This window comes from Papio anubis, chromosome 1 (assembly GCF_008728515.1).
Source record: "Papio anubis isolate 15944 chromosome 1, Panubis1.0, whole genome shotgun sequence".
Classification (NCBI taxonomy): Eukaryota; Metazoa; Chordata; class Mammalia; order Primates; family Cercopithecidae; genus Papio; species Papio anubis.
This window is the reverse complement of record NC_044976.1, coordinates 9496167-9510802: the sequence shown is the minus strand read 5'-3', so window position 1 is coordinate 9510802 and position 14636 is coordinate 9496167. Positions and strand designations below refer to the sequence as shown.

Here is a 14636-nt window from a genome sequence, read left to right as displayed (position 1 = left end):
ACACCGGGGTCCAGGCCTGTAATGGGGTCACATGCGTGCCCCTCCGCACCTGTCTTCACTGCCCCCCATGAGACCCCCTCTTCTACCTCTCGCAGCTTCCACTTCCGGACAGAGGGAGGAGCAGCAAAAGGAAACGCAGAGGCTGCCTTCCCGGCCTCAGCTGCCGAGACCAAACCTCCCATGGCCCCCTCATCCCCTCCGGTCCCTCCTGTCACCACGGCCACGGTGTCCTCTCTGGAGGGGCCCACTCCCAGCCCGGCCTCTGTGCCCTCCACCCCAACCCTCCTCGCCTGGAAGCAGCTGGCTTCCGCCATACCCCAGATGCCTCAGATCCCAGCGTCAGTGCCTCACCTGCCCGCCTCACCCTTGGCAACGACTTCTCTAGAGAACGCCAAGCCCCAGGTCAAACCCGGATTCCTCCAGTTCCAGGAGAAGTGAGTCCCTCGATGAGCCGCGAGTCCCGCGTTCCCCTCGCGTCTCGGGAGTAGGTGCTAGCAAGGGCGCTAGGAGGCCCTGTTCCTCACTGTGGATGGCGCTGCTGTCCCCAGCTTCTCTGGGGCATGGCCACCGGGTGATGTCCTTCTAGCCAAAGATGCTGCTGCTCCTACCTCACTGCCTGTCCCAGAGCAGGCCGGCCAGCATGGGCCAATGGTGGCGGCAGTGGCCGCTGCTCCTGCAGGGCATGTGGTGATCCTGCCAGGGCCAGCTGGGGTGGACTGGGCATGGTGGTCCTCAGAGGACGTCTCCCAGCCTGACATGGAGGGCTGCGTCTCCCTCCAGGCCTCTATATTGGCCTCCTCTGTGGCTCACACCCATGGCTGAATCTCTTCAGGGCACGTGAAGTCACGGGTGGGGCACGGGGGGGCCAGGCCCCTCCAGGCTGTCACTGGCCTGCACAGTGGTCTGAGCTCTTGGGTGGAAGGGACCCTCCTCACTGGATGGTGGTGGCTCCTTGCAGGGAGAACGGTGACTTTGTACTGTCATGTGTGCGGCTTCCTGTTCTCAATAAAAGTAATAAATTGGATTATTTATATCGCCTGAGTGGCAGCTGTCCTCCCTCTCTGAGCACCTGGGGCTGGGCCCACAGCGTGGAAGGGGCCAGGCACTCTTCTCCGTTCCCCCCACCAGCTTCCCCTCCCCTCCTCCTCCCCAGAGTGGCAGCTCAGGTTTCCCAGGCCTGGTCAGGGTGCCCACCGTGGGTCCCCTGGGAGGGGACTACAGTATTGCCAACCAGAGTGGAAGGCTGGGACCAGTGTCCTCCCGCACCCCTCTGCATCCTGGAGGTGGCCCAGGGCAGGCCAGCACACCCCCTCTGCCCCAGCAGCTCTCCCACTCCGCCGGCAAGTGGAGTCTGAGTGGGTGGGCACCATGGGCCCCGAGCTGACCCTGGGGAGCCCAGCAGCTGTGAGCCCCCAGGAGCTGACACCAGGCACGCACTCCTGCTTGCTAAAGGCCTGTGGCAGCAGCGCTTCCTGGTGGGGCCGAGCACCCATCTGCAGTCTGTCAGTCAGCCACATCCACTGCGGCGCCCATGCCACACCAGCCAGGGCCTCACGGCACCCCGCCAGGGCTGGCAGCACCATCCTTATTTTCCAGTCCAAGAAGTTATTCCAGCCATCCTTATCTATAATCCTGAGGTGTGGCCATGGAAACTACGTGTCCCAGCATGCAATGCTCTGGGCACCCTGCATATTGCAATTCCTGTGCACCATGCAGAGCTCCTAAAAGGAGGCAGGAATGCATGCTGGGATCTGTAGTCTCTGGCTGAGTCATCCTGTTGAGCAGGACAGCAGCCCAGGCCATCCCTCTTGGTGGTACCACTGGTCATGGGGGAGTGAACTCCAACACAAGCGAGGTCAGGACACCAGCAGGGAAGGCTTGGGAATGGCAATGACCTTCTGGGCTGTGGTTTCCTTCCAGCGATCCTTGCCTCGCCACGGACTGCAAGTATGCCAACAAGTTCCACTTCCACTGTCTCTTTGGGAACTGCAAGTACGTCTGCAAAACATCTGGCAAGGCCGAATCCCACTGCCTGGACCACATCAACCCCAACAACAACCTGGTGAACGTGCGAGACCAGTTTGCATACTACTCTCTGCAGTGTCTCTGTCCCAACCAGGTCAGCATGGCGGGCCGGCCCAGGGGCAAAGTAGGGGGCAGGGAGGTGCAGGGCTAGCTCAGGGCATAGGACAGGCACCTCTTGGCAGAGGTCCTATTTCTGACATCTTGCTTAAATGGGTCTCCCGGACTCTGGAAAGGGCACCGTCTGCCCCTAGACTCCTGGAGGCCCCTGGGCAGGGGTCCAGATTGGTGCTAGTTGGTGAGGTCTGACACCTGAGTGGTGACTCAATGCTGGGCAGTCACTGTGCCTTTGACATCATTCTTGCCTATCCTGGAACTAGCTTTATGCCCCCTTTCTCCAAAGCTAGAATTTTCTAACAGGCCCATTGTCCATGCCCACACAGGAAAGTCAGATCAGATTCACCTTAAAGGCCTGACTCCCAAGACCAGGAGGGGCTGCCTGAGGGGGAACCTGGGTCCAGGTGTGCTAGGATAGAGCAGTGATGTCTGCCTAGGTCTAGGCATACAGGGAAGACTGTTAAAATAGATTCACGATGTCTGCTCTAGGTGTGGGATTGCAGATGGACTGCAAGGTTACCAGGTTAGGATGCTTTAGTGCAGTGACTAAGGGCATGCACTGCTTTTTTTTTTTTTTTTGGAGATGGAGTCTCCCTCTGTTGCCCAGGCTGGAGTGCAGTGGTGCAATCTCGGCTCACTGCAACCTCTGCCTCCCAAGTTCAAGCAATTCTCCTGCCTCAGCCTCCCCAGTAGCTGGGACTACAGGCTCATGCCACCACACCGGGCTAATTTTTTGTATTTTAGTAGAGATGGGGTGTCACTGTGTTGCCCAGGCTGGGCTCAAACTCCTGAGCTCAGGCAATCCGCCCACCTCAGGCCTCCCAAAGGGCTGGGATTACAGACGTGAGCCACCGCGCCCAGCCCTGCGCTGCTTTTTAATATGCGAAAGGTGTTTCTGTGATCATCAGCTTCTGAGAGAGAAGAACACATGTGCCAAGGGCCCATCACAGCCTCAGGCCCGGGGCAGACAGGAGCTCACGAAAGTCACCCGCCTGTCCTGACCGTCCCATGTCTCCCTGCAGCACTGCGAGTTCCGAATGCGCGGGCACTACCACTGCCTCCGCACCGGCTGCTACTTCGTGACCAACATCACCACCAAGCTCCCCTGGCACATCAAGAAGCATGAGAAGGCGGAGCGGCGGGCAGCCAATGGCTTCAAATACTTCACCAAGCGCGAGGAGTGTGGCAGGCTAGGTACCGAGGGCCTGGGCTGCGGGCAGGAACTTCCAGTGGGCATCAAGGACATGGCCCCTGTGGCCTGGGCCGCCTCTCCTGGTACCCGTGTCCTGTCCCCACTGCAGGATCCATGTTTTGTTGAAGGTGTGCCAGATATCACAGGCTAGGCACCGTCAAGCTTGTGAAACAGTCCAAACCCACAGAGCCCAGCAAGAAGGGTGGGGGTGACTCACGCAGGGCACCGCCCTTCCACCCCCAGACAGCGGCTCTGGGACTTCGTCGTGAGCATCCAGGGCCTGGGCGTGGTTCTGTTTCCCTTTTCTCATCAAGAAGTCGAGCAGGGAAGTCTTAGGAGTTCAAAGTTCTTTGCTCTGGGATCTCTTTCCATGGCTTTCATGATGAGGTTTTTGTCCGCAATGAGCTACAGTTTGTTCATCCATTCATCCATTTTGTAGTTACTTATGGAGGGACAGCTCTGTGCCAGGCTGGGTGCTGTCACAGGGGTGGGGGTGGTGACAGTGGTGGCGGCTCAGATCTAGCAGGGAACGGTCAAGTTCCCCATGGGCTCAGCTGGAGCATCCGTGACCCGGAACCCAGGAAGGGGCTGCTGTGGCTTTGGGAAGGGAAGCCACCGATGCCTGAGAGGTAGCCGTGCTGCTGGGAGCTGAGCCCCGGCCCCTGTGCATGGCCTGCTGAAGGGGCAGGACTTTCCCTAGGAAGAGACCAGAACCCAAGGGCAGGCGAGAGCCAGGCTGTCCGGCAGAGGCCCCTGGGCTGCAGGCGAGGCCCATTGTGGCCTGGTGGTCGTGGCAGCAGGGGTGGGGGCTGCTGCAGTCTGGTCCTTCCAAAAGTGAAAAGGTGACATATTCAAAGTCAACTGCCAGAAAAAGGAAACAAACCTTGCCTTCAAGTATGAATTCAAAAAGGAGTTCTCGGCCAGGGAGAGGGCTGGTAGCCATGCCAATAAGTGTCAACACTCGTGGCCTGTGCTGTCCCTGAGCTCAGTTTACAGATGTCAGGGTATCCTGCAGTTGCCGTTATTTACTCAACTTGTGGTGGTTTTGGTGATAGTTGGGGCCAAACAAAGCTGGGGGATGACAGAAGACACCTGGCCAGCCTGGGCGCCATGGCAGCGGACAAGCCCTCACCTGCCCCGGGATGCTATTTCAGTCCCGCCTGCTCTGTTTGTTCTTGGCCCAGAGCAAGGCAGGGGGTGCTGGGGCCTGGGCAGAGGGGCCGGCAGCACCCCGAACTTCCCAGCAGAGATGTGGGGACAGGTGGCTTGCTGAGAGGTAGCTGGCCTAGTGTACAGGGACCATGAGGGTCCCTTGCCCTGGAGCTGTGCACCTCCCCGCGTGTGGGCCGGGGGATGGGGGCCAGCCCGGCATTGTCACTTGCCTCTGTGCCAGGCTGGAGAGGAGGCCCAGGGTGTGGACAGCCAGGTGGCTTTGGACTTCCTGACCTTCCTCCTAAGAGTGCCACCGTGGTGCAGCGCCCTTCCCCCTGCCATCTGCCTTATTGGCCACACTGCCCCCATGCCTAGAACAGTGCCTGACAGAGCCTGGAAGCCATGAGCGCTGGCCAGCTGGGGGGCTTATGCCAGGTGGGCCTATGTCCACAGGCTGCAAGTACAACCAGGTGAACAGCCACTTCCACTGTATCCGGGAGGGCTGCCAGTTCTCCTTCCTCCTCAAGCACCAGATGACCTCCCACGCGCGGAAGCACATGCGGAGGATGCTGGGGAAGAACTTCGACCGTGTGCCCCCCTCCCAGGTGAGAGCCCTCCCCAGGTGAGAGCCACCCCCCGCAGGTGAGAGCCCAGCCAGGGTGGCGGGAATGCATCATGGTCCCACGCTCACTCTCAGGCCTGTGCTGCGTGGACCCTCGGCCTGCCCTCTGTGGGCAGCATGCCCCACGGCCCCACTTCCTCAGGGACCCCCGTGTCCTTTCAGGGCCCCCCAGGCCTGATGGATGCTGAGACAGATGAGTGCATGGACTACACTGGCTGCAGCCCGGGCGCCATGTCCTCTGAGTCATCCACCATGGACCGGAGCTGCTCCAGCACCCCCGTGGGTAACGAGAGCACTGCGGCAGGTGAGCTGCAGGCAGGGGCTGCTGGCAGGGCCAAGCCCCACTCCCAAAGCCCAGCACCGGTGGGTGCAGCTTGGGACAGAAGGTCCGGGGCACACGGCCTCTGAGGAGGACAGGCTGGTGTGCAGCAGAGCCAGCTGGTCTGTGGGACTGAGTCACTGAGGCCCCTCCCGCCATCCTCCCGCCTCCCCGGCGCTGCCCTCCGTGTCAGTTTCCAGGAGAGGACCCTGGGCCCGTCCTCTATGAGCCACAGCGGGAGCAGCGCGGCCCTGGCCTCCTTCCTCTGCTGCCTCCCACCTGGCCTGGGCCCAGCACCGGTCCTGCCCGGCACACCTGCCCATGTGACCCCTGGCACTGCCCTGCCTCTCTCTCCTCCTGCCCCCTCTTCTTGTGTCCCTCTCTCTGCTCATCCGTGCACACATTTTCATGCCATACCTGCTTCTGCCATCAGGTTTCTCATTTTGGTTCTTTCTGTTTGTTCTTTGTTTTGGTTTCTTTTTTTTTTTTTTTTTTTTTTTTTTCTCTTCTCTCCGTCCTGTCTCTCATACTCTCTGCTCAGTGCCACTCTCGGAGCCGGCCGGGGCCTGGCCCATCCCACCTGCAGCCCGCCCAGCTTCCCGCCCGTCACTGCCACTCCAACTCCAGTAAAAAGTGACGTCCCCCTAGTTCAGGATGCTGCAGGTAATGCGCACATGCCTTCTCACCGCAGTCCGTCACTCCAATCCACCCTCTAGGCCATGCTCCGGGGCCTGACCCTTTTCTGCAGCCAGCCAGGCCAAGGACGGGGCCGCTCTGACCCCTCACAGCCAAGCATCCCCGAGACTAGAGGGTGTAGTCTCCATCCCCGGGACAACTCCTCGTGGCTCCTGCTCAGTGCTAGGCAGGCCAGAGCATTGCTGCTAGGGATTCTCCCCTGTTCACAACTGCTCAGAGTCCCAGAGACGGCCGATCCTGCCGGAGGCCCTGTGGGGTCTGCCTTCCTCGGCCTGGGGCAAGGCAGGACCTGTCCCTTCTACTCTGAGGAGTCTCCCTGGGATCTGGCACTAGGGAGAGGTAGAGGATGCTTTCGGGAAGGTCTGCTGGGGTCTGGGACCTGCCCAGGTTCAGAGGGTCCAGATTCCAGCCTGAACCCCGGCCCACACCCAAAGCTGAGCAGTAAGTGGAAATCTCTGTGGACTCAGGCCCCAGCAGTGCTCAGGGGCAGAGGCACCTCCCATCCCACCCCCATATCTGATACCCACCGGGATGGCATCTGCCCGCCCCCTCCCTTGAGCGTAGATACCACCCGGGCTCTGACTCCTCTGCTAATTCTTGCCTCACGTTCTGCCCGAGTATAGGCCCCAGGAGTTACGGCTGGGGCAGGGCCGGGCCTCCCCCACCTCAGGGACTTCCGGCCATTGGAAGCTCCACTCTGGCATCACCAGGCCCTGTGACTTCAGACCCAAAGCAGCTCCTCACCCACCCAGGTTTTGGGCCTGAGGCCATCCCTTGCCCCCTGCCGGGTGCCCCCACACTGTCACAGCCCTTAGTTTCTCTCCGTTTTTGTCCACTCAGGGTGGGCGATGGGGCCTGGCCTGAAACGGGCAGAGCAGACATTTGGTGGCTAGAGTGACTGCTGGGCCTTCTAAGCAGGCTGGGAGAGCCAGGCATGTCAGCCGTGTGGGAGGAGCCCGGAGGCTACCCACGCTCTGGTGGCGCTGGTCAGAGAGCTGCTCTTACTGTTTGTGGGGGGTGGCGTGGGGAGCCAGGACTAGCTGCCTGTGCCTCTGGCAGGAGCTGGGGCTTCCCCTCACCCATGGCCATAGGGGCACAGGTGCCTCCCAGAAAGGGTTACAACCCTGGCCTTGGCAGGGGGGCATCCTAAATCCCAGGAAGCAGTCTGGGCCAGCTGGACATAAATGGGCTCAGCTCCCGTGGCTGAGCCCCTGCTCTGGTCCTGACCCAGGTAAATTATGGCTCTGAGCAGAGGGCAGAGGCATTGAGCTTCCTGAGGCCTAGTCCTCCAGTAGGGCTGTCCTCTCCCAGCCCTTGGGGTAGAAAACCCCAACAAGACCTTAAAGAACCTTCTGGTACCAAGGACAAAGTGCTCCTTAGGGCAGGGAGTTGAAGCCCCGCACAGCCCTGGGGCACTTGGCACCCCTACTGTGAGTAGGCAGCTCCCCGTGTGCAGACAGGCGCAGCCAGGGAAGCCGGGTAGCCCGCGGGAAAGGAGCAGGCCTGTCCCTCATTAGAGGCAGGCGTAGCTGGCGTCTTGGCACGAGTCCAACTTGGGTAATTGCACTCTGCCGACCTAGATTCCCCCTTCAGCTTCAATTAGTGCCAGGACGTGTCCTCACTTCCCACCCAAACTGGCCAGGAAGCAGCCACCACGTCCCCCAGAGCTGGTTGGGCTGCCACTCCGGGGGTGAGGCCTGTGAGGCCCTTCTGCAGACGGGGATGAGGAGGGGGAAGCCTGAGACCCCTCCTGTGCCGGGGGTAGGGAGGTGGCTGGGCAGGAGAGGCCTCCCGAGCCAGGGGAAGCCGAGGGCTCCCTAAATGCCGCCCTCTGGCGCCATGCCAGATCAGGGGTCCCGTGTGGGTGTGACCCTGGGATGGTGCCCACGTGGGTCCCCCTTAGGCACTGACCTCCCTGCCCCTCCCCAGGGAACACCATCTCCATGCCGACAGCCTCGGGGGCCAAAAAGCGCTTCTGGATCATCGAGGACATGTCGCCCTTCGGCAAGCGGCGGAAGACAGCGTCCTCCCGGAAGATGCTGGACGAGGGCATGATGCTGGAGGGCTTCCGGCGCTTCGACCTCTATGAGGACTGCAAGGACGCGGCCTGCCAGTTCTCGCTCAAGGTCACCCACTACCACTGCACGCGTGAGAACTGCGGCTACAAGTTCTGCGGGCGCACGCACATGTACAAGCACGCGCAGCACCACGACCGCGTGGACAACCTGGTGCTGGATGACTTCAAGCGCTTCAAGGCCTCGCTCAGCTGCCACTTCGCCGACTGTCCCTTCTCGGGCACCAGCACGCACTTCCACTGTCTGCGCTGCCGCTTCCGCTGCACCGACAGCACCAAGGTCACGGCGCACCGCAAGCACCACGGCAAGCAGGACGTGATCAGCGCCGCGGGCTTCTGCCAGTTCAGCTCCAGCGCCGACTGCGCCGTGCCCGACTGCAAATACAAGCTCAAGTGCTCGCACTTCCACTGCACCTTCCCGGGCTGCCGTCACACGGTGGTGGGCATGTCGCAGATGGACTCGCACAAGCGCAAGCACGAAAAGCAGGAGCGCGGCGAGCCCGCGGCCGAGGGCCCCGCGCCCGGGCCTCCCATCAGTCTAGACGGCTCCCTGTCGTTGGGCGCCGAGCCGGGCTCGCTGCTCTTCCTGCAGTCGGCGGCCGCCGGTCTGGGCCTGGCGCTGGGCGACGCGGGCGACCCCGGCCCGCCCGACGCCGCCGCCCCCGGGCCGCGCGAGGGCGCCGCCGCCGCCACCGCCGCTGGGGAGTCCTCGCAGGAGGACGAGGAGGAGGAGCTGGAGCTGCCGGAGGAGGAGGCCGAGGACGACGAGGACGAGGACGACGACGAGGACGACGACGACGAGGACGACGACGAGGACGACGACGACGAGGACCTGCGCACCGACTCGGAGGAGTCGCTGCCCGAGGCGGCGGCGGAGACGGCGGGCCCGGGCGCGCGGACCCCGGCCTTGGCGGCGCTGGCGGCCCTGGGCGCCCCCGGCCCCGCGCCCACCGCCGCCTCCTCGCCCTAGCGGCGCCCGCGGGTGGCCCTGGCGCCGGCCTTGGTCTCGGGAGCGGCGCCACCCTGCGCGAAGCCGCCCCTGGGCAGAGCCCCGCGCCCCGCCGGTGCTTCCGGACCCCGAGTCCGTCTCAGGACAGAGGCGGGGACCCCTCTGGTGCTCCGCGGCCGAGGACACAGGCGGCGGCGGCGGCCCTGCTCTAGGGAGGCCGGGTCTCTTCAGGGAAACAGAAGGTGCTCTTGTCCCGGGGTAGGGAACCGAGGAGCAGGGGTCCCGGGCGAATGGGGCGCAGCTCCCGGCCGGCCGCTGTCCCGGCGCCCCTCCCCGCGGCCGCTGCGGCCCCGCGACCATTGCTCAGGACTGGGACGGGCGCTGGGGGCCACCGGGACCCCCAACCCGCGCCACCAGGGCGGGGTGGCTCCTGGAGCCGCTGGCGGGGCCTCCCTCATGCAGCTAGGATCCTCCCCCCTGCCCAGGGGGAGACGGGCAGAAGGCGTTCAGCACGGGTGACACTACAGGGACCGTGGAGGAAGCCTCATGGGAGTAGCAACCGCGGAGCTCCAGCTCAGCCCCACCCCAGGGCCCGGCTGCTCCCCCAAGCCTGGGTCGGGTCTGTTTGGTGACTCCCTGGCCCCAGCCTCCGCCCCAGGGAAACCGAGGCTGCGTCCAAAACCCAGAGCAGTCCGCTGGGGGCCGGGGCAGGGTCTCGGCCACCCTGGCGGTGCAAACAGGAAAGATGCGCCTGGTTTTGGCTTTAATATTCAAAATGGAAAAAAATACAAGAAAGTTGTACAGTATTTTTCCTGTAAAGGTTATTATTCTACATAGAACAAAAAGGAAGAAAGCAGGCGTGGTGAGAGTGCAGACCCCCCTGGGCCCGGCCTGAGGTTGGAGGCTCAGTCCCGTGTCTCCTGTGGGATTTGGTCCAGCGTTTTTTGTAGAGGCCTTAACAGTTTGAGGCTGTCTGTCTTCACACTAGCACTGATGGGAGCTGCGTGATTCCAACTCTTAACTTGAATTTTGTAGAGACAAGAAAAAAGGACTATTACTGTTGATCCAAGTTTGTAGTTAATTTAACATTTGAGTTCTCTCTTGGTGATGCGTGTGGCTTTATAGGGCTTTTTTTTTTTTTTTTTTTTTTTTCCAGTTTGTTTTATTACTTTGTTTGGGATGCTTCTTTGCTGGTGCAGTCTACCCAGATTGGGTTCCCTTTGCAAAACATCCCCCTTCCTGGAGATGATGAGGCCATGGAAGCCCCGGCCAGGGCCTGACCTGGCAGGCACACACCTGGCCGGTGGCTCTGAGGTCCCCGGGGACCGAGTCCCCTGCAAGGGCAGGCTGCCCGAGGCCACACCTGCCCACCTTCCCTACTCCAGGCCACCAGCTGGTGTCAGATTGGGCCACAGGGAGAAAACAGGCCTAGGAGGGAATGGAAGGCTGGTGGGGAGGCTGTCACCCAGACGCCTTCTCCCCAGAGGTCTCCAGGGGGAGCCTGGCTCAACTGGGGGGCAGTGGTTTACTTTTCCCTTTTTTCTTCCTTTCTTTTGTCCTCTTGGCTGCCCACAGCCAGAAAGCCAGGACCACCCGAACTGGACAGGGAGCAGGGAGGGAGGAGTGGTCGCACGGAGCGTACCTGATTCAACAGGAAATCAGTTGTTTTGTAAAACAGCCCCTACCAGAGCCTCCTGAACTCTGTGGGTACCACATGCTGCTGTGAGCATCTGCCCAGACAGTGACCCGCCACGGCCCGGGAGTCTGTGGAAGGAGTTTTGTAAAGGAAAAAAATACACACACACAAAAACGTTTTTTTCAATGTAGCAAAATCAAACTTAAAAAAAAAAGAAGAAGAAAAGAAGATGCCGACAGTGCGGAGTCTAGCCTTTTGTAACCTTCATATTGCACATTAGGACTACAAGCCATTGCTAGCTCATTTTGAATTTTAACGTGTAATTTTTGTTTTATTTTCTTTCTGTGGGGAAAACAATGCTTGATCCACCAATGCTCTTTTTAATGTTTTATAACTATGTATGTGTATATATATAAATATAAAATAATATGTATGCACATATGTGTGTGTATATATCTATATGTATATACATATATAGATATATAGAGATATATAGAGAGGTTTTGAGACAAAAAAAAATGCAGAACGTGAAACCCGAACTGAACAGCGTGTGCTCTGATTACTTGAATCTGGTCTCCTCGGCACCTGGTTATTAAGAACTGAATATTTTTCCACTTGAATTTAGTGCTATTAGAAATTTAATATATGTGTTTTATTTATTTGATTTTTTTTTTTTTTTTTTTTTTGCATGACTGATGCAAGGTTTGACATTTTCACTCAATAAAAACTGGAAAAAAAATCTATCAAGTTATCTTTTATTTTTAAAATCGCCCCCAAGCGGCTGGCCATGACTCAGCTACACCGGTGGGGTGAGGGGAGGAAGAGTTGGGTGCCATTCGACCCTGGCAGGAAAAGAGGGGGAACAGACCAGTTTTGTCCCTGGGCTGCTGGGGACAGAGGTAGGGGCCTCAATCCTGGCCTGGCCAGAAGGGTGGCCTCCTCCCCAGTCCTGCCTGAAGCCCCCACTTGGGGCTCAGGAGCCACCTTTGGGCAGAGCCATCTGACACCAAGGCCTGGGACGTTGGACAAAGGCTCTGCAGCCTCCCAGGACCCCCCACCCCAGCCAACCCTCTCCTCTCCTGCTGGGCTGCTGGGCCGGCGTTGGCAGGGCCACCCTCCTGCCTCCTCCCTCGGCTCCTTCCTCCTTCCTGCAGGGACCTGCCCGGGCTGGGAACGGCGCGTACCCGGATCCAATCCGGATGCTGGCGCGGCTCCTGCCTGGAGCACAAGGTGGCAGAGCCAGAGGGGGCCGATAATTCCTGGGTCTGTAGCCACCAGCCCAGAGCCTGAGCTGCCAGCCCTGGTGGCACCATGGTTGGCTGCCTTGGAAGCACGGAGGCCAGAGTGTCCACCAGGCCTAGCCTGGAGTGCAAGCCTCCCAGACACTGTAGGAGTTTGCCCTGACACTTCCAACTGATGGCCGGCTTCTCGTGACACCACATCATGGGAAGGACCTTGGCAGCCCTGCTCTGAGCCAGACTCCAGGTGGCCGGGGCTTCCTGGAACCTTGGGGAGGGGATGTGCGCGGGATCTGCCACATTCTTCCATGCTGAGGAGTCTTACTGGCTCATCACACCCCAGCCACGGGATGTCACAACCACTTGCCCAACGAGGAAACAGGCAGACTTGGGGGCTGGAAAGGTTCGGTCACCGCAGCACGCTTCTCCCTCACTGAGCCTGGCACCAGCCGGCCAGGCACCAGGGACCGGGGGCAGCAGGGGAGTGGCCTCAGCCCACAGCGCCCAGGTCCGTGTCATTTTCCACCGCAGAAGTGCGTCTCCAGCCCAGCCACGGCGCGCGGGCACTCCCTTTCTTCTTTCCTCCTGGAACGCAGCCCACAGGCTATTTACATAAATATGTTTGTAACAGACATGAAAATATATACTTTTTTCTGTCTTATTAAAATGTTCAAGTTGGAACTCGCCTATTGTTTGTGGATATCTTGATTCTGTTAAATAAAACAGTGACTAATTTATGGGATAAAACACAAGTTCAACAAATTAAAACCATTATTGGAGCTTCCCAGGCCCTGGTGGGCCTCCCGTGGGGCCTGAAGCGAGGCAGGGAGCCAAGCCCTGAACAGCCGGTGGGTGGGTGGTGTGGCCACAAGGCTCCCTCTAGGCACCGGCACAGTGGGCAGCTCTCTGGGGCAGCACCGACTCCTGGGGCCCAGGGGAGGGAGGATGGGGACTCAGGGCGGTTTGCCGACCTTGGCCAGACCCCAAAACTGCCCCCTGGTCTTCTGGGCCTGGATGGACCTCAGAAGGCCTCACCCAGGGCTGATCCAACCTCACAACAAGTAGGGCCCTGAGTCCAGCCCAAGGAAGGGGCGTGGGGACTCAGGAATCTCTCAGAGGCATCTCAGGGCCTCAGGACGGGGCACTCAGGCCAGCCTGTGGTGCCACATCCCAGGTCCCGCCCCAGAGGGTGGAGAGAAGCTCATACCCCCACTAGGCATGTGCCCACTCTTGAGACCGCCCCCAAGAGCTGGGAGGGGGCCTGTGGCTGCGGGTCGGGATGGGCCCAGGTCCCACGGCGCTCCCTGTGGCTTGTTGGACTCAGTAGGAAATGCAGTAAAGCATGTTTTCCTTCTGGGATTTAATCAGCTGTGGTGTGTGATGCTCCTACACCCAAACTGGGGCAAATTCAAGAGTTTTGCAACCTCTTGGAAAGGGCCAGAACCCGCCTCACAGGCTCAGGGCTGAGCTCAGGGGCCTGCCCACCTCCCACGGACCTGGCCCAGCAGGGGCGCCACCAGCAACCTGAGTCACCCGTGTGCACCGGGCCTTGGCACTCATGAAGCGGCCTTGCCCCAGCCTGGACACGGCGACAGGCAGCCCCCTTTCTGGGCAGCATACCAGGCCACTGGGCAAAGGCCAGCTGCCCATCCACTGTCACGGGAGGTGGCCCCGACCCCAGAGGCAGCAGTGGCCTCTGAAAGGCTGGAACCCCAGAGCCTTGTCTGAGAATGAAGCAGCCAGGCCCCGGCCATCCTTGCTGGGAGGTGCCTCTGCACCCTCTGGAGCAGGTCAGGGAGGAATCAGTGGCTCCCAGGAGGCCCACAGCCAGCGATGGAGCAGCCGGACCCAGTGGCTTGGCCTCCAGTAAGCCCCGTGCCCCGCACCACTGGAAGGAGGCAGGGATCCTCAAGAAAGAACCTCCCTGCCTGCAGTCTCCCTGAGGCTGGCTCCTCGCCCCGGGTCTATAACGCATCTGGACCCCGAGTGTCACAGTGGTGTTTAAAGCCATGACCCGGTCACTTTAAAGAAGGTCCTTCCAGTATCTGTCGTGGAGCAAGGAAAGGTTTCAGGCATCCCTCTCATGAACATATCACACATCTTCTTTCTTCTTCTAGGAGAACACAAACTTGAACGTGCTCAGTGACAGTAAGTTATTAAGGTTTACTCATGATTCAGGTAGTCATCCCTCAGTGCCAGGCAAGATTTCAGACCCGTTTTGCATTAAAGACAGTGCCAAGGCTGTGGTCTGAGCCGTGGTCTGCGTGGGCAGGTGTCGGGGGAGGACACAGGGACCTCTCCAAAAGGACCAGGACCCACTGGGCCCTGCGTGAGTGTGAGGGTGCCACACACATGTGCACATGCATGTCAGCATGTGCCAGCTTGGGCGTGGCTCCCCCTGGCCAGGCGGTGGCCTGTCCCTGGGTGGGAAGCCCCTGTACACAGCAAAGGAGCAGGGGCAGGAAGAGCAGCCAGGCCCTCCAGGTCTACCTGGGTGCTACACCTCAGGTGTGCACCTCATCTGAGGCTGGAGCTCCCACCTGCATGCGAGTCTCATTGGCACCTTCGCGCCTGCCCTGTCTGGAGTCTCTGACCTCTTCTTTGGGTGCCTTGGCAGAA

The 14636-nt window shown here is 60.3% G+C and overlaps 2 protein-coding genes across 4 annotated transcripts in view; both read left to right on the top strand.

Annotated features, from left to right (window-relative positions):
* Positions 1-10350, top strand: part of CASZ1 (castor zinc finger 1) — a 126188-nt gene extending 115838 nt beyond the window's left edge. Inside the window, exons 15-20 of one of the 3 annotated variants that reach the window (XM_031664315.1) lie at positions 96-434; positions 1921-2119; positions 3162-3333; positions 4937-5088; positions 5268-5409; positions 8050-10350. In XM_031664315.1, the coding sequence (XP_031520175.1) occupies positions 96-434; positions 1921-2119; positions 3162-3333; positions 4937-5088; positions 5268-5409; positions 8050-9164 (2119 nt within the window). In that variant the 3' untranslated portion in view covers positions 9165-10350. Of the gene's footprint in view, positions 1-95; positions 1039-1920; positions 2120-3161; positions 3334-4936; positions 5089-5267; positions 5410-8049 lie in introns of those variants that run through there. The other 2 variants (XM_031664314.1, XM_031664318.1) reach the window with 2 other exon arrangements.
* Positions 10293-12230, top strand: LOC103878866. The gene has a single exon (XM_009190834.4). The coding sequence runs from the start codon at positions 10323-10325 to the stop codon at positions 10839-10841; it is 519 nt and encodes a 172-aa protein (XP_009189098.1). The 5' UTR covers positions 10293-10322; the 3' UTR covers positions 10842-12230.
* The last annotated feature ends 2406 nt before the right edge of the window (positions 12231-14636 follow it).